The sequence below is a fragment of the Pezoporus occidentalis genome, unplaced genomic scaffold (genome assembly GCF_034315485.1).
Source record: "Pezoporus occidentalis ecotype Australia unplaced genomic scaffold, CSIRO_AGI_Poc_V1 ctg19, whole genome shotgun sequence".
Taxonomy (NCBI): Eukaryota; Metazoa; Chordata; class Aves; order Psittaciformes; family Psittacidae; genus Pezoporus; species Pezoporus occidentalis.
This window is the reverse complement of record NW_026913748.1, coordinates 6,650,458-6,670,906: the sequence shown is the minus strand read 5'-3', so window position 1 is coordinate 6,670,906 and position 20,449 is coordinate 6,650,458. Positions and strand designations below refer to the sequence as shown.

Genomic DNA, 20,449 nt, shown 5'->3' with positions numbered 1-20,449 from the left:
GTCTGTTTGAAGAGCATGATTCAGTAAACAAACACTAAAGGGTTGTTTTCCAGATATCCAAGTACCTTGTAAACTTCACAAATCTAATATTTGGAAGGAAAAACATCCAGGCACTGCATAAGCAGTGGAAGACTTAAAAGTTTCAGCCTTGACTTCAAGGCACCGGCTAATGATAGGAAAGCAAAAGCTAAGCTACCCTGACTACTCTGTGAAACATACAACCACCCTGTCTCATTCTAGCCATCATGTAAGAAATTAAAAGCTATTTAAAGCAAGACTTCTCAATTCTATTTGGAGAAAAAAAAAAACAAACAACAAAACAAACCATAGCTGCTTCACTCTTTGCAGTGTAGGTGTAAGAAAAATTAACAGCAACATTAGAGAACTTAGAGGCACAATACAGAATTGGACTTTTCCATATGGACAAAATAAACCCTCTTGGGACACACAAAAACAACCAGAGCATCAGTATTATATTAAATGAAGACACCCTCTGCATGAATAAGTGTTTTGCTTTATAAAAGGGCTTCTGCTTGAGAAGGCTGTTTCCTACAATACTTGAATATTCACACAATTGTTGCATTTCTTACCGGTACCCTGCTAAGGGGGGGCTTTGAAGGAGAGGTCCCTGGTTTCACTACTGCTGTGGCAATGCTGCTTGATGCCGAAATATAGCTGACTGGGGTGATCACTTGCCCGGGAGTGGCAACTGGTGTGAGCACTGGCAAGCCAGATGGTCCAAGAGGCAAACTGCTCGGAGGTATGCAAGTGCTAATGGACGTCAAGGGTTTAGTTGGTGCGACAACAGTGGTTGGTATCCCAGGGATAACTGTAGTTTCCATTACCAATGACGTCTCCAAAGATACTGATGGATGCGCTGTTCCCACGTTACCATGTTCACTGAAGAGAGACCGTAGCTTTTCTTCCAGGGTCTTTATATCATCAATACCAGGAGCTTTAGACTGAGCATCAGCATCAGGCTCCAGACAGTGAATATGAGGCTGATTGGGTAATGGAGCTGGTTGAGGCTGGCTGTGTATCAGAGTTTGCTGTACTGCAGGCAAGTTAGTGACCGGCTGTGGTAACACACCAGGTAAGGGAACCTGGGGCAACATGGGTGTTGCACCTGGAATCTGGGGTAGGACAGGTGTTGATGTAATTCCTGATGGGACAAGTAAGGGATGTATCACTGGCTGAGCAACTGAACCACATATGCTTGTTGCTACTGAGGATGACAAAGGTGCAGAGATGGGAAGAGATAAGCCAGCTGCACTGCAGAGGTGTGGTTTACCCATAGACTGCCCACTCTCAGATAGTGACTGTGGAGCACTTACAACTGTTGTTTCTGCCAGACTGGAGACTGAGCCACTGCTACTAAGCTGAGGAAGCTGCAAAGCCACATTTGGAGCCACAGATAGGGCAACAGATGTCTGTGGTGCTGCCATACTACTTACAATCTGAGGAGTAGACTGAGATGTCACAGCTGGTGCAACAACACCAAGACCAGTGACACCAGGAACCTGTGTAGATGGCAGTGCCACAGACGACGGTGTGCTGATACTGGGGTCAATGTCTCCAGTTACTGGTTGCGCAGGCTGGGATGTGGTAGGTAAGGAGAAAGAAGCAGGGGCGCTCACACTGGAAGCTACACCAGTTGATTGCTGTCCAGATTGTGAGGCTGGAGGTGCAGAAATAGAGCTTGGCACACTTGCACTTGGTGCAACTCCAACAGCTGCACTTTCTGAAGGCAAAGTAACAGATCCTGGAAGAGAAACACCAGTGGTGGAGGGAGCAGATACTGTAGAAGCAGCCACAGATGCAGGAGGTGCACTACTGCCTGCCCCAGTAGAAAGTGCAGGTGGAAATGGTGGTATTGACTGATTGAACACTGGAGGAGCTGTACTAGGTCCTTCTGTCATTTGACCATGCCCCATCTCAGAGAAAGCCTGCTGCAAGCTCAGTGATGACGCCGAGTGGGAGAGATTCATGCCAGGACCATGGAGTGGGGATGCAGCAACTGGAAGTACAGAAAAATGTCAGTCTACCTGCAAAAGTTTAACAGTGTATTAATGTCTAATGCTAGACTTAGATCACATTTAATCAGCATAATAAAAAAAGCACTTATAAATACAGACTTACATTAAAATACAGAATCAAGGTTTCACAGCATTTTTGTCCCCAAGAATCCTGCATAGTATCACTCAAATTACAGTCACTTCTTACCAGCATAGACAGTTCCTTATTTCCCCAAGTACCATAAGAAGTCTTTAGGAACAGTTTAGTTTGTTAACTTCAGTTTTGAGGAACACGTTTCAGGCATCAGATTTTAAGAGTTTATAAAACGTACCCACATCTGAAGCTTCTTTTCCTCCAGGAATAGCAGATGTGAAAAAGCCCTGTTCTTTTAAACGACTCTCAGGGACAGGGCTGACAATAAACCGTCTTCCCGCAGAATGGACAACCTGGGTAAAGGAGCTAGGAGGAACCCCTAAACAGAAAGAAGTGAGATGTTTTGTCATACATGGTTGTAACTGAACACATAACCTGCAATACGGAATGTGCACTCCATCATACAAAACAAAAACTTGGCTGCACCCATCCGCTGAAACAGAAAAAGGTAACTGTTGAAAAAAAATCACAAAAGACTTACCTATTCTTTGAGGCATGGAAGATGTAGGATCTGGCTGTTTGAACTCTAATTTCTGTAAAGTAAGATAAAATTTAAAGTTCTATTCTGAAACAGAAAACCCCAAGATAGATCTTAAAATACTAACTTACAGAAAAGTGGGTATTTAAGGTAAGCAGTACCTTGGACCCAAGCACCATTACTAAAGTAATGGCATTCTGCCCAGTTAAACATCAGCTACAGTGCTTTTAAAGCTTCTCAGCTTTGTGATCATCAATATAGCAAATTGATCTAAACACATTTTTTAAGAGGCAGTCCAACTGACTTCCTTAAGCATACCACAGATGGACGGATGTTTCAAACTAAGTCTAGATGGAAATAAGGAAGAGACTCAGAATATGTCACCCCTTCTTATTCCCAGAAACCAGTTTCAAAACTCGTGTTTCCTAGCCAAGCCACCTAATCTCTTGGTAGTTCACTGGGTAGAGAGCCCAAACTCAGGCTCTTGGTGTTTAGTAAGCAGCACAGGGCTGGGGGTTTTAGTGTCCTACCTGACTATAACCTCAAATCCATGAAACCTCAGCATTTTATATTGTCTGTTTAGTGGACTATCAGGAGATTGAGCAGCTTTGGATGTGTAAAGCAAGAGGTCTACATTAACTAGTTTTCTGAATTAATTTTAGGCTCTCACTGCAATATGAAGCTTTCTCTGTTCATATTTTCATTTATTTATTAAGCTTTGATGATTCATGAAAGAAAGTTTCAGTTTCTATCTAGCTCTGTTCACAAAACCGTAACACCCAAAATGGAAAATACAAATAGATAAGGCAATCTGTTCTTTACGTACCTGTGACCCTGGAAAGAAGCCATCATCTTTTGTCCGCATACTCTCCAAACCCTGATCACCTTCTGGCTCCACACTTACATCCTCACTTAGCATTTCATCTGCTTTCTCAATAATCTCTCGTACCTGTTCTACGAATGAGTCTCTCTCGGTTGCTAAAATAAACTCATTCTGCACCTGTAAAGAGAGCAAAGCAACAATAATTTTCCATAAATAATTTCAAACCAATATATTTAATAACCATAATTTACTCTGTGTTGTTTGCCCTCCTTTCACTGCTCTTATGCAGAACATAAAGATGGTGACACCTTAGAGAAATTCAATCGTTTCTACAATTATATCCAGCACAGAAGCATTTGCCCTGGTTTACTCTTTGCTGTGGAACAACATCCAATCTCACTTCTTCACCAGACTGTCAACTCGATCTTTACTTAGCACAGTGAAGATTAGGAGGAACTGCAGTAAGATCAGGCTGCTATCTAATGTACCGTAAGAGTCACATGTACAGGAAACTATAATACAGAAAAAAAATCTGTACTGTAAGCTGTTCTGTGCTTCTCTCTTTACATGCCATATAGAACTTCTACTCTATGCAGGTTGCACATCACTAACCCAAAGTCTGGATGTAGCACATAAATGCAAGCATTAATTATGTTCCAAATACACGGAGAGGAAGACTGATCAGCCTATCTAGTTTCAACAAATTATACTGCTGTAGAAAGATATATTCTGCTGCTTATGTTGGAAGAAAGAAGCACATTTGATATTTAGAAAGACACTCTTAGTTTGTCTGACCTATAAGAAAATTCTGTTTCCTGAAATAATGCACTGAGATAAATCTCAGACACAGTTTATGAAACAGAATTAAAGCTGTCAGTCCCAGTTGGGAAAGAGAGGAAAAAGTGCCTTAGAGGTAAAGCCTGAGACACTGCTTTTACATCCAGTTTCTGGGACGCTGGTTCAGAGAAAGGAAAGATAAACAAAGGCTGCTTATATCAGCCTCTGAAATGTTGAATACTTGCCTTTGGTGCTTTAAATTGGACAGACAGCTATATGGGGCACACCTAAGAGTATCCCGATTAAAAGGAAACTAGGAAGTCTTACAAAAGTTTCTTCAATATTCAACAAGAAAATCAATGAGCACAAAATCCCAGATTCAGTTGTCCAAACTAGGCTGCATACTTTCAACTATGTGATTGCATTCTGGATGCACAGTGTACTTCTTTTGCTCTGTGTTATGCTTTTTTTTAAACCAACCATACTCTTTTACTCCTCCATAGGATGTCTTTAGGTAAGAGGGAAAGAGAGACATCTGTGCTATCTCTGTATTTCTTAGCATCTCACCTCACGCAACTGATCTGTTTACACTGCCATACATGTACATAGAACCAACTTCTTCCTCAGAAAGCCCTTACTGGTGAAGAGATGGTTTCTCCTATATCACTGATTGGGGTTTTTTTGACAGATACGGATCCAGCACACACCACCTACTCCTCTACTACCTCTCTATGCTAAAAAATAAGTGCTGCACAGGTGCCCAAGAAGCTGGCAAAAGATACTGCTTTTTGTGTTCAATAACACTAAAATTCTCAGTTTCATTTAGATTGTATTAGCACAAGAATGAGTTTAAATTAAAAAAAAAAAAAAAAACAGGGTGGATAAGGGGTGGGTTGCTCTGTTCCATGCTATGCAGTATTCTTCTTAAAACTTATCTCTACACAGCAAGTTCTTTTCTATGCTTGACCATTATAAATTAAACAGAAAGGTTTGCTTCTTTGAGAAAGCCAAGAGCAGCAGTCATCACCAACTTCCAGAAATCACAGACTGATTCCCCTTCCTTACTTTAAGGGTAGAATCTTGCCATTTCAGTTGGGAAACAGCAACAGCAAAACACTCAAAGCTTAATCGTAAGTTTTGAAGTTCCAGCAATGTTTGCTGTTAGAGAGGCAAATAGAATTTTACTCTGGCACCTTCAGAAAGATGCTTGCAGTTTTTTTAAAAAAATAGACTGCAAAAAAAAACAAAAGCAGATTTACTTGATAAAACTGCGATTCTAAGGCAAAATGATGCAAATTTTCATGCGAACTGGACATGCAATACTGTCAGTTTGGTATACCAGCTTTGTGCCCCATTTCTAGTTGTGTTTGCATATGTAAGGTAAGCACACACCATGCTACATGGAAAAATAATTCTGAAACATGAATGAGAAAGTAAGACTGCTTACATTACAGCTGCAATTAAGACTGGATTCTATTCTTCATCTCTAAAATGTATCTTACCATAATTGAAGCTATTTCCTCAGGGTTGTCACCATCCAAATCAAATTTGAAAGTAACCATTTTCCGATTGTGTGTCTCCAGCTGGCATTCCACTACCCGATCACCTTTATTTGAAACCTGAAGCAAAGAAAACAATAGCTCAAACCAAAAGCATGAGAATTTAGGACTTGCACTTTAAAGCTCACAGAGACAAATCAATGGTACTCGTTTAATACAAACACATTCCCTTTTTCCAGTGTAATAAACGGTGCCATGTACAGCATCATTTTTTCTGAGGATACATTAAATATTCTGGCACAGCCTGTGGAATCACTAGTTGTTAAGCAAGCCAATTTTGCCATATCTGATGCTTCAAAAAGCTCTTAATAGATGTTGTTTGGCATGGACTACAGAAGCAGAAGAAATAGACAGGATGGCTTGAGTGCTCGGGGAGGGGTGGCGGGGAGCGAGACTCAGAACAAGACCACAGAAGACACACATTTCTCAAAGGAAAAGAAACATTTTCAAGCTCAAGAAAGGCATCATCACTACCAAACTGTCACTAAAACAAACATACATTCAGAATTCTCAGTTTCGGCCTAGCAGTCTTCTCATGGCGGGACCGACTGCGGACAGACCTCCGCATATGGCGTTTAGTAGTTCTCCCTTCATGCCTTCCGCTAGAAGCTGGAACGTTCTCGTTGCCATCACTCAATCCTGAAGCAACATCAGAATGTGCACTAAAAGAAACCAAGAAAGTAACTTTACGTTAGTTTCCATGCACTCCACAACTGCAACAGTACAGTTTACCCTATCAGATAGCATCCTTTTCTCGATAGCAGATGTCTGTTAACTTCAGAGCAGGGGAGAACAGTCTTGTCAACCGTTAAGGTTGCTTGAATAGCAATTCTAATAGCAATTATTTAGCTAAACATCTCTTGCAAACTAAGTTGTATAAATATATCTTCTGAATATGTTTTCAAGCTATTCGGAGTTTGAATTGTGCTTAAGTACCAAAAGGACAGAAAAAGCATCCCTTACAATCCATTTGACATGACAAATACCAAAGGATTAGAAGCTAAATTACTACAGACAATCCTATTTACTCCCGCCATACCCTGGTTTCATGAGCCTATTTTTCCTCCAGGAAGTGTACTTCCTCACATCCTCAAGAACACCCTCAGTGAAAAAAATATCCCTGGTGAAAAAGATACCTAAAGATCATCAAGGAAGAATAATCTAACACATGAAACTGAAATTCAGTTTGGTGAAAAGAAAATATTGCTTACCTATCCATAGAGGAAGCCAAAGCTGTGGACTGAGCAGGCTGTGTTGCTGGAAGAGTCTCAGAAGGGGCAGTCTGTGAGACTCCCTGAGTACCCTACGGATAGAAACCTACATCAAGAACCCCCCCACAGAATACCATTCCTTTTTCAAGTAATCCAGTAGTCTTCAATGTTTCCTCCCAAATCAGTTGTAAAGCTAAAAGCACTACCTACTTCAAACAGCTGGCATCTAGACAGCTCCAATTTATAAAAGATTCTAGAGCAAACTGCAGTGAAGCAAACCATCATTCGCGGAGGGGTGGGGAAAGGAAATCAGCCATCCCTTCTACTGCTACATGTCACTACAGTTTGCCATGCAGCCACAGTCTTACTAGCAGAATGTGCAAAAGGCAAGCCAATGCAGAACACAGACAATTCAAATTCTCCCTAGCAAGAACAGTTCTGCAGGGAGTAGGCATAAAGACAGATTCTCAAAGGCTATCAGTTGCAGTTTGTCTTTGATATGGCAAAAATGTTCTACAGTACTAGCAAGAAGTGAAGTGTTAACAGGTTTTTGCCTGCAGGATGCACACTCACTTCCCAACAGAACAGCCAGTGGCAACAAGGTCCCCACATTGGCATGACATTCTGCTGTAAAAAAAAAGGTCATTTGAAATATTAATTTCCAACTGAAAACAAGTATGGAAGGGATTAGTTTCCCCACACACATGCACTGTTGCATAATTCATACACCCTAAACGTATTGTTACATTATATTCAACATACTTACCTCCAAACCTGCCTGCTGTGAGGAGGCAGACGAGGCTGGCTGTGCTAAACTCACTGTAGGCTGGGGCACTTGAACCTGTCCTCCTAGGCTGCCCATAGGAACTAAGACGTTCTGCTCCACATACGGCTGCACAGCAGGAGCAAGATAGCCCGTCTGAGCCATTGCATCTGCGGGTAAGGGAGGGGACAGGACGGCAGAAGGAATGCTAACAGAGGCCACAGCAGAGGAAGGTGCAACACTCGAGTCCCCTGGGTACTGAGGTGGCAGCCGAGATGGGAAGCCCTGTAACAGAAATGAGGGAGTCAAGTAAGTGAATGACAGAGCTAATTAGGAAGAGTTAAAAAACTCCCGAAAGGTTAATCAGTTTCAGGGGCACGTTCCAACCTTCTGTACTTGTCCTAGCACACCCAAGATCTTCCCAGAGAAGCAAACTGCTCACGTAGCCAAAGCTCAGCTTACGAGTCAACATGCTTGAACAAGCAAATTCCCACTGCAAGTTCCAAGTCTTAGGCAAAACAATCTCCATCTCTCAACTCTTGCAGTTGTCTATTTGGCTTAAAATATTAAGGCCTGAGACTTGAAATGAGCTGAAAGAATTTTCAGGTTGAACAACTGCTGCTCAGAAGATGTTATGCAATTATTGCTCTTTCTTGAGACTAACAAAAGTCCTCCTGTTCTACCCCTCCTCTTGTGATGAGCTGACCCAGGAACCAAGGAACATTCCTACAAGGAACATTTCTGTTCTACAGTACTCCTTATAATCCCAGTGCAGATATTTCTACATCTACACGATTTTTGATCTAGAATAACAACTGTATTGACTTACTGAACAACTGCTATAACCAACTGTATTGCTGAAGCAGTTCATGCCCACCAATCTAGCATTTCACAACAAGCATCAGGTACTTACGCCACGTTCAAGATCTGTGTCATCTGACTCACTTCTAGAAAAGACATTCCACCGCTTCCCAGATGGGAAATGAAACACTGACATTGCCAAATATGCTGGCATGACTTTTTTTTCCAACACACATCTCTCAGTTTTAAAATTACAATATTTTGGACTTCCCCCCCCCCAAGTTGACAGGTCTCTTTAAGATATATTGCTGTCCTCTTTCACACAGTGGTTGAACAAAGTCCTGCACTATGATTCTGTCATTTCAGACATATTCCGCTGCCAAAAATGAAAAGCTTAAAACACCTGGGTGTCTAAGGACTTTGGTTTTTCCCCCTCCTTAAAACTGACCTTTACAAAACAACAGAATTTATCTGGGTGGCTTAATGGCTCTCTTATGAGCAGGGAGTTTGCCAGGGAACACAGTTCAGATCTGGTACCTTAGAGGAACAGGAAAAAAAAAATGTGGGGAAGAGCTCTGCTGGCTTGCAACAATACCTGGTAAAGAGCATCTCCAGCAGGAACTGAAGCTTCAGCAGCTTGTCCAATGCTGACTGGCAATCCCACGGACTGGACAGCTGGCTGCAGGAGCTGTGGGAGAACCTGGCTGGGCAACTGAGCCACAGGCTGCATCAGTGTGGGAAGCTGGCTAGGGACAACGGTTGATCCTACAGACACAGTGGTTGCCGCAGCAGACGTTGCCAGTGTGAGCAATGGCTGACTCATGCCAGTTGCCATCGATATGGGCAATGACTGGAAACCTGGCTGAGCCACTGACGCATGAGGAGCTGCTACAGGCAACGGGGAGACTGAGAACTGGGGAACCACGGAAGTTGGCAAGGGCTGTCCCATGGGAAGAAAATGAGAGCCAATGGGGACTGACGGGGCAACTGAAGGCTGAGGGAGAGAAGGTGCTGCAACAGGTAACTGAGGCTCGCCTTGGATGATCGACACTGGTTGGGAAACAGGAAGCTGGGGAGGTAAAGAAAATAGAGATAGATTTTCTTTTTAAAAAAGCAGGGTTGCAGAAAGCAGAGCTTTTACACATTAGTTAAAGAAAGAATTATTCAAGTTACAGCACTCGGTTAAAGTGGGTGGGAGCACAGTTGGCAGAGTGGCTGGGAAGTTGGCTGGAGTTCCAAAAGGTCCTCACTTCAGAACACTTCCCCTGAAGAACTGAACAGGCTCTTGAAACAGATACCCACAGAGGGTGAAAGAGCAACATTCAAACACCCTGAAGCACTGAACTTGTGCATAAACAGAATCAAATTCCCCTCAGCTCTGTCCCCAGATCCAAGCCTGCCTTCTTACAGGAAAAGTGCAAATCTTTCAACAAATCTGTCAGCTTTGGGTATGGGGACTAAAGCAACAGAGAATGAAAAGCCACTGTGCCAGCATTCAGAGAATGGCAGGGGATATGTCAATTAAAGCCAGCAAACAATGCAATTGGAAAGGCAGTTTAGATAAACAAGCAACAAAACAACAACTTTAAAAACAAAATCAAGGCTCACATGTTCAAGATAGAGATATGAGCCAAAATGAAGTAATATTCAGTAACAGAAGCATCTTGACCAGGGAGGAGAGAAGAGCTGAGTAAGAAAGATGACAGAGTGGAGAAGGTAGTCCTTATGGGTCACTACCTAAATAAGTGAACATGTTTGACATATATAATGGTGCAGAAAATAGACATTGTATGGGAAGTAGAGAAATGCCAAGTTCCTGAGAATCCATTCACAGTACACCATTCATCAATATGCCTCATGATACTTTTGATAGTTTAAAGGTCTTTGTGCATGGAAATGCTATCCTTCCCTCAAATTACTCACAACTGCCACGTGTGAATGAAAGGGTTTCCAACACATTTTCAAACAAAATTGACAGTTGTAGTCCACTAAGAATACCATTATTTGGATGAATATTTTGGAACCATTAGAAAAGATGACGAAAGTGAAAGTAGGAGCATGTTGAATTTGTCAGCTGTGAAAAAGAAAAAAATAATCTTCTGCTAGAAAGCATTTTGTTTACCTGTGTCCCAGCTGCTGCCTGAGGCATTGGCATAATCTGTGAAGTTTGAGTTTGAGAGACAGTTTGCGTGGAAGTGGCGCCAGCAGAAACTGATGGCTGCTGCAGCTGGTACTGTCCAGGCTGTTGGGAAGAGGCTGGCTGCTGTGCATTCTGTAGTAGGGAAAAGAAGCTATTTATATAGGCAGAAGCTATTTTTTTACCCCACAGAAGTTTTTCAAGCATAGCCTATTTAAATTCTACTTTTTAACTCCCTCATGACATCAGTGATTCTTCTGAATATATTAATAGCTTTAGTAACTACTTATTAGCATTACTAATACAACTCCATCAGCACCAAATCTTGCAACAGAATTATTTCACCTGTGAAAACAAGAATGAAGATTCTATAAGGAAGAAGAGGCAGTTAAGAAAAGAGGATGTTGATAGTATTTCCAACTAGAAGAAATCATGAGAATAAAGTCCGTCTAGACAGTCTAACTTGCAAATCCTGACGTGCCTCCCCTGGAATGGGACCACCACTTCAAGCGCAGGTGGAAGTTGGGGAAAACAGACACATGGAAACAAGGATTAACATGATTTAAAAAACAAATTTCATAGAGTCAATTAAGTTAATCTCACAACATGTTAGACTAGGTGAGAACCAGAGGATTCTTTTGCTTTATGGAGAAATATGGGCAGAAGGAGGGGCAGAGGTAGTCAGCTGCTCTTAAAGAGTCATCAAAATCCTATACTAAAAGTATTTTAGTCCTGGGTTCAGGAACCATGATCTTACCTGCTGAGTGTGTTGGGTAGGCTGGGATGGTACAGATGCAGTGCTTGAGGCTGGCTGGCCTTGCACCTGTGTCTGGAGGAGAAAAAGACAAAATCAGCTTAAAATATCCCTATAGTTTCTGCAGCAGGCAGTTAAAATTATTTCTGCCTGGAATGATGTGGTTGGTATTTCACTGCTCTTTTGGACAAGTGGTCCTTCTGGCAGAATTCCACTACAACCAGAGCAAAGCAGAGCAACCCGGAAAGTAGCAAACTTCATTTTAAATCTTCAAAAACAACCAATGCAGAAAGTCACACGCCCCTAAACATGAGAGAGATCAGCCTACCAGCTGCTTCTTCCACTGACAATGCTTTAAAAGCAGGATACCTTTAGTATGATAACTGGAAATAGAGGCATTATGCTTTACCTTTACATGTGTTCTAAACACAGATAGGGGGGTAGAAAGAAGCCCGAATGAAATACAACTGTCTGTTAAAAAAAAAAAAAAAATCAAAACAAAGATATACAGAATTCTAGACCGATAACAAAGTACTCAGTACATAACATGTCAGGAGTTCCCTTTGAGAGGCATGTCAAAATACAAGCCAGAAATCATTTCCAGACTCACTACCATTCAAAGGCTACTAAGAAGTGGATATTGAAGAACATGGGGGTTCATGTTCTAGCTAAGACAATGTCTGAATAAGCAACAAAAAAAACAGATGAGTGGCATACAAATGAATGTGGAAGATCGAGAGGAAAATGGAATGGATTTTCATTATTATTTTTGTGGCTGACATTTTTTTGAGCAGATCCCAGGATTTTCATTATTATTTTTGTGACAATTATATTTCTGTATCAGCTCCTGGGAGACGAATAGACAAAGACCTCCAGATGAGCTGCCTGAGTGTGCACCACTTTGGTGAACTGCCTTGGTAAGAAACGTATCTGGTGTACACGTATCATATCAGAAATATCTACTAAAACTCCTTAATGCTATAATAATTCAGCTTGCAGAAGCTTATTAGGACCAAGCTTATTAAAATTAAGTACTTTTTTTAATTATGGAAACTTAGGGAAAGCATACTGCCAAAAGAACCATTTCTGTCCTTGCCGTTTTAGAAGCTCAAGGCACTTATGGGCTAGGATCTAAACATGTGTGATATCCCACTGCTGTAACATCTGCTCACATTGACTCAGTTTCTGCTTCAAATTCTGATCTTTTAATGAACTAAGTAAGAGATCCCAGAATTTAAATTCTGTAAAATAATAATGATCCCTTATTGTGTTTTCCAGACGTATTTTACATCCATCATAATTCACTTCCTGAAGTTTAACAAAGGTGGTTTTTGGAGAAACAATCCTCACATAATTTTTGAACTTCTTGTGTAGCAGCCTCACTCCAGTAGTTCTCCTACAGCACCGAATTTACTATTAGAGCAGCGATTAAAGCTGTTTCAGCTTTAATGAAACACCTTTATTATCCCATACAGAAAACCTTACATACTTAGCTCTTGACCTTACCACAAAAAGCAAAAAGGTTCTCCTTCAGTTTCTTCATATAAAACCCAGCTGCTGAAACTCCAGTTAACTAAAATGTCAGAAAGCCCCTAATTCCAAAAACAGGAGTAAGAGAGAATTCTACTTAAAGTAAACTCTCTTTTCACAAAAAAAATTACCTTATGAGAAGTTTCAGACTACAAGTGCAGACACAATGTATATACACATACACCTCAAGGTTGCAATATACAAATGCATTACTGACGATTTCAAGTGCAAATATCACATACACCAATAAAACATGTACCTCCAAACTAAGCTTCAGGCCTCAAATTTTCCTTTTTAGAAGGACATCATATTCTAGGCTTATAAGGAAGCCATACCTATTAGCAACAGTTGTTTGTGCCACTGATTTGCTAACTCAGCTTGTTTACTTTCTATAATGATCCTTCAGGTACATTTCTAAATCTGTGTACACACACATAATATAGCTCCTTCCATTCCTCTCTTCCCATTTTCTCACCCCAAGCCTAAAAATACTCTTGCATTTTGGACGCTCACCAAATTAATCTTGTTGCTGTCCAACAAAACATTATTCATACAAAAATTCAACTTCAAATAACACATTCACATTAAATGGCCAAGGAGCAGCAACAAAAATACAAAGCAAGTATTACTACCACTGCTGATTCAAACTGTGGAGACGATACATTTCATTGAAAACATTGTTTAAAAACCAATCTGGTACTCCAGCTATCTCTTGCCAAAAGAACAACTCATCCCAGGAGGAATACTGACCATTTGTTACCCTTAACACAAAAGCCCTACCAATATTTCAGCTGAAGCTGAACACAGACCAAGTGGTTGCTGGTTGATGCCTCATTATTTCATTGCAACCCAGTAAGTTAGAGATCCTACTGTACTACTGACCCAGTAGAAAAACACCCCCATGAATGCCAATACTTAGAACCACATGGAACAAGTCTAAGAGAAAAGTTCCCTTTTAAATGGAAAGTATGACTTATAAAAAGCAGAGAAATTCTGGAAGGGTTTGCTCCTGTAACCTGAGGATAGAGTGCAGGTGGTCCTGATGAAAGCGAGGTGGACAAGGCCTGCTGAGTCGAGGCTCCCTGGGGGAAGCAGATGAAGAGCTGCGACTCTTGAAATACCTTCTGAGGCAGCTGAACAATGGGCAATGAGTAGTCTGAACCAAAAGCAGAAGATGATCCCCCTGTAGGGGGAGGAGACTGGAAATCGCCAGTGTCAGAGGAAGTCAGCTGTGAGGAATCACTGGAGTATTCTGGGCTTCCTTCCGGCCAGTTCCGCCTGGCAGAGCCCCCTCTGGGACCTGCTAACTCAGGACCTAGATAGTTACACTGCTCCTCTGTCACAGGCTGAAGCCGACTGTGCAACCCTATGCCTTGTGTGGATTCCTCTTGACTGGTCTCCATAGAGCCCCGGCGACTTCTGTAGACCCGCTGGGGTAAAACTGCCCCTTCTGCTGAAGCAGAAGTCTGTGTGTGCACATGGAACTCAAAGACACAGCTCGCTCTGCCATCACCACTGTGAGAGAGCACAGCTGGGGCAGAGTGCGGAACAAACACCTGGTGGAATGTCATCTGAGCAGGATCTGCACTCAGAGGAGCTGAAACACTGGATAATGGAGAAAGGGGACCCATCCCAGAATCCAGCCTCAGGTTCTGAACATGTCTTGTCAGGTATGTTTGCCCCGATTGAAAGTCGAACACAGAGCTTTGTGGAGGACCACCCTGCCCATGGTTTGACTCAGAGACCTGCTTCAAATGTTGTTCAGTCGCATGAGAGTTATAAGCTACTTGATCATACTGCTCCGATACCTGTGATGGATAGTGCATGCCCACCAAATATACAGCTTCTGGATGCACTGTGTAGTGAGCATCCTCTGGAGGTGTTGGTCCAGATATATAGTCACTGTGGACAGGAGCTGGCTCAAACATGGGATTAACTTGCACATGCAGCGGCTCTCCAGCGACTCTCTGAGCTGCTGTGCCCAGCATAACGAATGCCTCTGGTGTCCAATTGGTGGGACTACCACCAGGTGGAACTAAACTCTGGCCAGTCTTCAGCAATGGCTGGAAGTGGCAAGTTTGGGCTTCCAAAAATGAAGTGCTCTTGCGCCGCTGAGCAACTGCCACCTTCGGCGGGCAGAGAGGTGGTGGCGAGAAAGACACCGGCCGTTCGTGAACGGTTGGGAAAAATATCTGTGAATCTGGGAACGTTGGTGTTCCCCCACGCGGATGCTGAGGCTGTATCGACATGAACAAGACAAGTCATTCATACATTAAAAGTGAAAGCACATCAACATGCACAGTTCACTAGGCAGTTCTGTGAAGTAACTTTATAGAATGACTACTCAATTCATGGTCAAAAACATACAATAGTTAGGAAATTCAGGTGAGTCGTAAATATCCATTAAATACATCCATGGCAGGCATAGCTACAAATGGAAATATTTGCTTGTGTTAGAGCTGCTTTTCCAGTTCAATTCCAGTAATCCACAAAAAGAAAACACTTTTGCTTCTGATAAAGAGATGAGATTTATTGTCACGAGCTATCCATTGTGATCAGTGCCTGAAATCCAATCAAACCCCTGAAGTTACTGCTGCATGGGTATTGTGTTAAAACTGCAGCACTTCTGGATTCTGTCAAAGCTGATCACCTCTTTCAATCCCTCTGATCACACCTTTTCACATAGAAAACTAGCACTAAAACAAACCTAACTCTTGCCTAGACAATAGAGCATTCACAGCTCTAATAACAGCAGAGTCCTCTGCAATTCCACTCTATTTGATGTACTACTTCAGATGAGGCTCCTTGTCTTTTAAGATTTGTAAAGGAAAATTTCACAGAGGAGAGTTCTATATAAGAACACCAAACAATTTAGTAATTGCGCATTTTTTCATCTCTGCTTACTGTATGCTGAAAGACAATATATTATCTACCCTTAAGGGAAAAAAAGAAAGGTAATTTGCAACAGTGAGTAGCATCTTTTAGGCAGATGGCATTTATGACTTTTTCAATTTACTGTATCCATATTGTTCTCTTTCTCCCCAGACCCCTTTTTCCGGAAAAGCAGCAGCAAATTTCCATATTGGCCAATACCAGCAAGAAGGTCCTACAGCATAAAGAACTCCTACATTCTGAAAACTGCTTCCACTTACTTCACTTACAGAGAAAAGTTTCTCAAAGTTTATTTGGTGTAAATTGAAGCCCAAAACTGGAAAGAGACTGCCTCTTGCATTGCAAGCTATCTTGCATCTGACTATGAGAAACGTGAAACTGTAGCTTCATAGAAGCAGCAGCTGAAGTGGCATTTCCAACCAAAGCTTACAGAAAAAAACTTCAAAAGTATTCATACTTTGAATTTCTAGTATCACTAGCACAGCTAGCCAAAACTTGTAGAATAAACAGTCACAGCAACCAAGCTTTAAAAGGTGGGGTTTTTTGTGTGGAGCTTAGTTAACATTCAATGCTTGCTTAGAAGTTGGAAAATAAAAAGCTTGTCTTCCATCTCAGGCCTTCCCTTCACCTTCTGTGGTACAACTGGGTAATTTACATTTATATTATCTTACCAAAAAAAATGGTCAGCCACTGTTATGTTTAAGTGCACTGCTTCCCAGAAAAAAAGTAATCAACACTGCAGCAGCACGCTATAAGGAATTAGGAGTCAACTCCTTATTTTCTCATTTTATAAATGCCCAAAGCCCAGGATGTATTTAATGATAACTTATCTTACTGTGGCAGGAGGCAAATGGTAACACATACAGGACTGACAGAGAGGGAGGGCAGACTGGAGCGTCGATGCTTGCGTGGAGAGGCAGAGTGCATGGGCAGGACACTTTCCAAGGCTTTAGAAAGCTTTTCTGCAAAGGTTTCTTCAGGGACAGTCCGAAGGTAGAAAGGAGAAAGAGGTGCAGACAGCGCTGGTGGTGGGGTGCAAGGAGCACTGAGAGGGATGCAGGACATAGAGGGAAGAGCAGGAAGGTGGGGGACACAAACTGACATGCTACGACCACGTTGAGGCTAAAGAAGGAAAACAAAAGTTAAGAATTGATACATCAAAAGAAAAATGAGTAACAAAACCAGTGAAATCTACAATGAGGTAGAAAAGAAATGCAGACACACAATGAGAGGCCCAATACTGACTAATATGTGTGCAAGAAGATATGAAAATGCTGAATGAGTGCCAGCACACGCTGGGAACACGCTATGCGCACCTCTGAGGACCCAAGCTTGCCTTAGGTTACTGAACAGTGTGGGAAGTTCCCTAATACCCTAACAAGAAGCATGTGGAAGGCAGAACAGACATAAGGGAGTATCTGCTCTAGGGCCACTGATGCAGCCCATACTGTGTGTACTCACAGCATCTGGTAGCCTGACAAATAAAAAACTCCCCTAAACAGATACTGATGAGCTTTCCAACATTCATTCTTAGTTTAGTGAATGGATGTGTGTTTACACAGATCAACTCACCCAGCCTGTCTGCTTGGGCACCTCCCTGCCTGAATCAAGTGGACTAAATGCATGCAGCTGGCTCTACATTAAATGAAGCATTACCACAAAAATTTAAACAGTACACGTTCTACAAGATGAGTTGTGGAAAAAAGTTGGTTTAATGTGTGGAAAATTCAATAAAATTAGTCTTAGACAAGCATTTTCCAGACACTAGGCCAATAAAAGCATCAGGATTTTGTAATCTTGCCACAATCCAGAAGGCCATAGGTCGAAATCCAACCAAATTGGAAGAATCACGATTAGGTTTTGGAGTGGGGTTTGGGGGTTTTATTTTTGCTATTGCTTTTTCAGTGTGGTGTGTTGTGTTTTTTTTAAGTGAATAGAAAGATGTTGTTTTAAAGAGGCAGTCTTCAACTGCAAGTTTTCCTTCTCTAAAAGTATATGTCTTTTGTGGACATAATCCACAATTTCTTAACATAACTGCAATCAAATTCAGAAAGCCAGGGGAAGAAAAGCCTCAAGATATCCAGTGGAGATCCATTTGGATGTGAGAAATCTTGCTAGGCAACTCAAAACTTTGTGAAAGAGGCATAAGGGAGCTAAAAGGGTTAAATAAATATTTACCTATAATCTTTTCTCAGTTCCAAGGCAGGACTAGTTTTATATGCTATCCCTGATTCTAATTTCTCTAAACTGTTCAGAAACATCTCCAGTGATGGAGACTGTAGTACATAACTGTCCTTGCTAGTTAGGAAAAAAAAACCACACCTTCCCAAGCAATAATTCCATGTTGCAATTTAGGCTTATTATTTCTTATTCTATCTGACAACAGTGTTAGATAGCCTCCTCCTGTTTTACCGCCTTTACGGTTTTCTATCTCCTCAAGCTCATCTTTTATAGGCTTAGCTTAACTATTTCAGTCTTCCCACATGACCCATGTTTTCTGTATTTCTCATGGCTTTTTTTTTTGTCACCCTCTTCTGAATTCTGGAATTCACCCTAAAATTTGTTCAAGCACGGTGTCTAGGGCAGACTTACAAATGGGCAAAAGCAGAACTACTTCATATAACATGATGTTTGACTTTTCCACAACAACATGATGTTTTTGACCATGTCCATCTTGTGGTCCAATGCAATCTGACTTCGTTTTTTGTCCTTGCAGAAATGCTGCCTAGTCAGCTGTTGCTCATCCTTTACTTGTCTAGCTGATTATTCCTGTTTAAACATGAACCTTCTGCTTGTCCTGATTGAACTACATTCTTTTTCTTTTTAAGGCCATTTTGCCAGTTGTCAATATCCTTTTGATTTGTCATTCTGCCTTCCCAACAAACTGTTAGTAGTTCCTGTAGTATTCTACTCCATGGTACCACTGTTGTCACCATAGACCATGAGCACATTTGAGCAGTGAACTAAGCTTGACTAATTCTGTCATATGCTCTCAAAAGATTACGGTCTTTCAACCTGGAAGCAAGCCGTCCCAAGATGAATGGCTTCTGATCCTATATATGCCCACATCAAAATACAGCTTACTCAGAACAACAGCTTATTCAGAGGAATTAAAAACTCATTTGATCAAGGACTAGCAGTACCACACGCTTCAGGTTAAGTGCCTTTGAAAAAGTTTGAGATGCTTTGCTTGTGAGTGAAACCAGCATGTTTTCCAAAATGCTAGGAACACCACTGATTCTGTAATAAAGCCTAAAACCACGTCCACCAAGAAAGAAAAAAGAAGTGAAGACCCTCAGTCTTAAGCGTCTCATCTTTTCCCTTATGGTATGACTACATTATACCATAATGACTCTGCCTCAGGCTTAGATTTTTATTTGTGTAAAAAACAAGTGATGAGGGAACCACTGACAACAACATAACAGCAGCAGAAGTTCTACTCCAGAGTTAGAATAGATTTCTGCGTACCTCTCATACTCAGATCTAAAAACATACCAAGGAAAAACACATACCAAAATAAAAGGGCAACACAAATGAACATAGTAGGAAAAGTATTTGTGCCCAGTGCAGTCTTTCCAGGGAAAAGGAATACACATGGCAACTGATGAGCAAATCAACACAAGCTAGAAATAAAACTGGGAACAAGGGTGCAGGGTCTTTTCAGTCTGGAGTTCTCACATGCAGCATTCTATAATAATTAAAAATCTTACCTGCAGAATCTGTAATCAAAGCCTCACAGAACACACACAGCAATTTCATACTTATACAGTAGCTCAAATTATTCTAATCCCTTCTTTAAAACCAAACCAACAACTTGATCCCTGGCAACCTCATATACACATACACCACACCACCTTCCCAAGTCAGATTAAATGCTTACTCTCATGAGAGTCTTGTCCTGAGGATGTTATTTTCATCCATAAAAAAAATTCTAACCCACCAGTCTGCTTTAGCGCCCTTAAGATTAAATAAAAGCCTTAAAAACAAATATGCCCTTGCACTTTCCCCTCCCCTAGACTCAGTCACCTTGCAAAAATAGTCCCCTAACTACTCCCATGAAGAATTTGCATCACATGCAAAACAAAATACACATGGAAGACTGCCTGGCAGATTTTCCTCTCACCTTTCATGAGAAATACAAAATCAAGTACTTCCATGCATTTGCAATACTGTAAGTTCTTGCTTACCACTGCAGGTGGCTGATATCCTCCATGCTGTTGTGACTGCACTTGGCCAACTGAGGCTGCGTATCCCTGGGCTGCAGCTGTAGAGATTGACTGGTCATGCTGGGAGCCATACGATACAGTCTGTTGACTGCTCACACATGATTCGGTATAAACAGATGACCCCTGGCCACTGTCAACTGTCCCATCAGCTGCAGAAGTTAAAGATAAAATCCTGCATTTCAAGAACTGCAGTCTGGATTCACAACTCTAAAGACATTATAATCAATTAAGTATGAGATTGATGTTTCTGCCATGTCATGTGGACCTTATCAGCATTTTACCTCTTGCGATAGTTAAGCTGATTAAAAATTGTATTTGTCTTCCTCAGT

At 41.5% G+C, this 20,449-nt stretch overlaps 1 protein-coding gene across 11 annotated transcripts in view; it reads right to left on the bottom strand.

Moving 5' to 3' along the window:
• The window catches only part of WNK1 (WNK lysine deficient protein kinase 1), a 104,585-nt gene that overhangs the window by 20,706 nt on the left and 63,430 nt on the right, over positions 1-20,449 (bottom strand). For 6 of the 11 annotated variants that reach the window (XM_062616616.1, XM_062616618.1, XM_062616617.1 and 3 more), the window contains exons 8-21: positions 20,082-20,269; positions 16,759-17,016; positions 14,811-15,239; positions 11,476-11,547; positions 10,704-10,853; positions 9,177-9,650; positions 7,784-8,065; positions 7,018-7,109; positions 6,306-6,468; positions 5,750-5,866; positions 3,474-3,647; positions 2,651-2,702; positions 2,348-2,488; positions 591-2,017 (exon numbers count right to left, since the gene is read on the bottom strand). In XM_062616616.1, coding sequence (XP_062472600.1) covers positions 591-2,017; positions 2,348-2,488; positions 2,651-2,702; positions 3,474-3,647; positions 5,750-5,866; positions 6,306-6,468; positions 7,018-7,109; positions 7,784-8,065; positions 9,177-9,650; positions 10,704-10,853; positions 11,476-11,547; positions 14,811-15,239; positions 16,759-17,016; positions 20,082-20,269 — 4,019 coding nt within the window. Of the gene's footprint in view, positions 1-590; positions 2,018-2,347; positions 2,489-2,650; positions 2,703-3,473; positions 3,648-5,749; positions 5,867-6,305; positions 6,469-7,017; positions 7,110-7,783; positions 8,066-9,176; positions 9,651-10,703; positions 10,854-11,475; positions 11,548-14,018; positions 15,240-16,758; positions 17,017-20,081; positions 20,270-20,449 lie in introns of all 11 variants that reach the window. The other 5 variants (XM_062616615.1, XM_062616624.1, XM_062616625.1 and 2 more) reach the window with 5 other exon arrangements.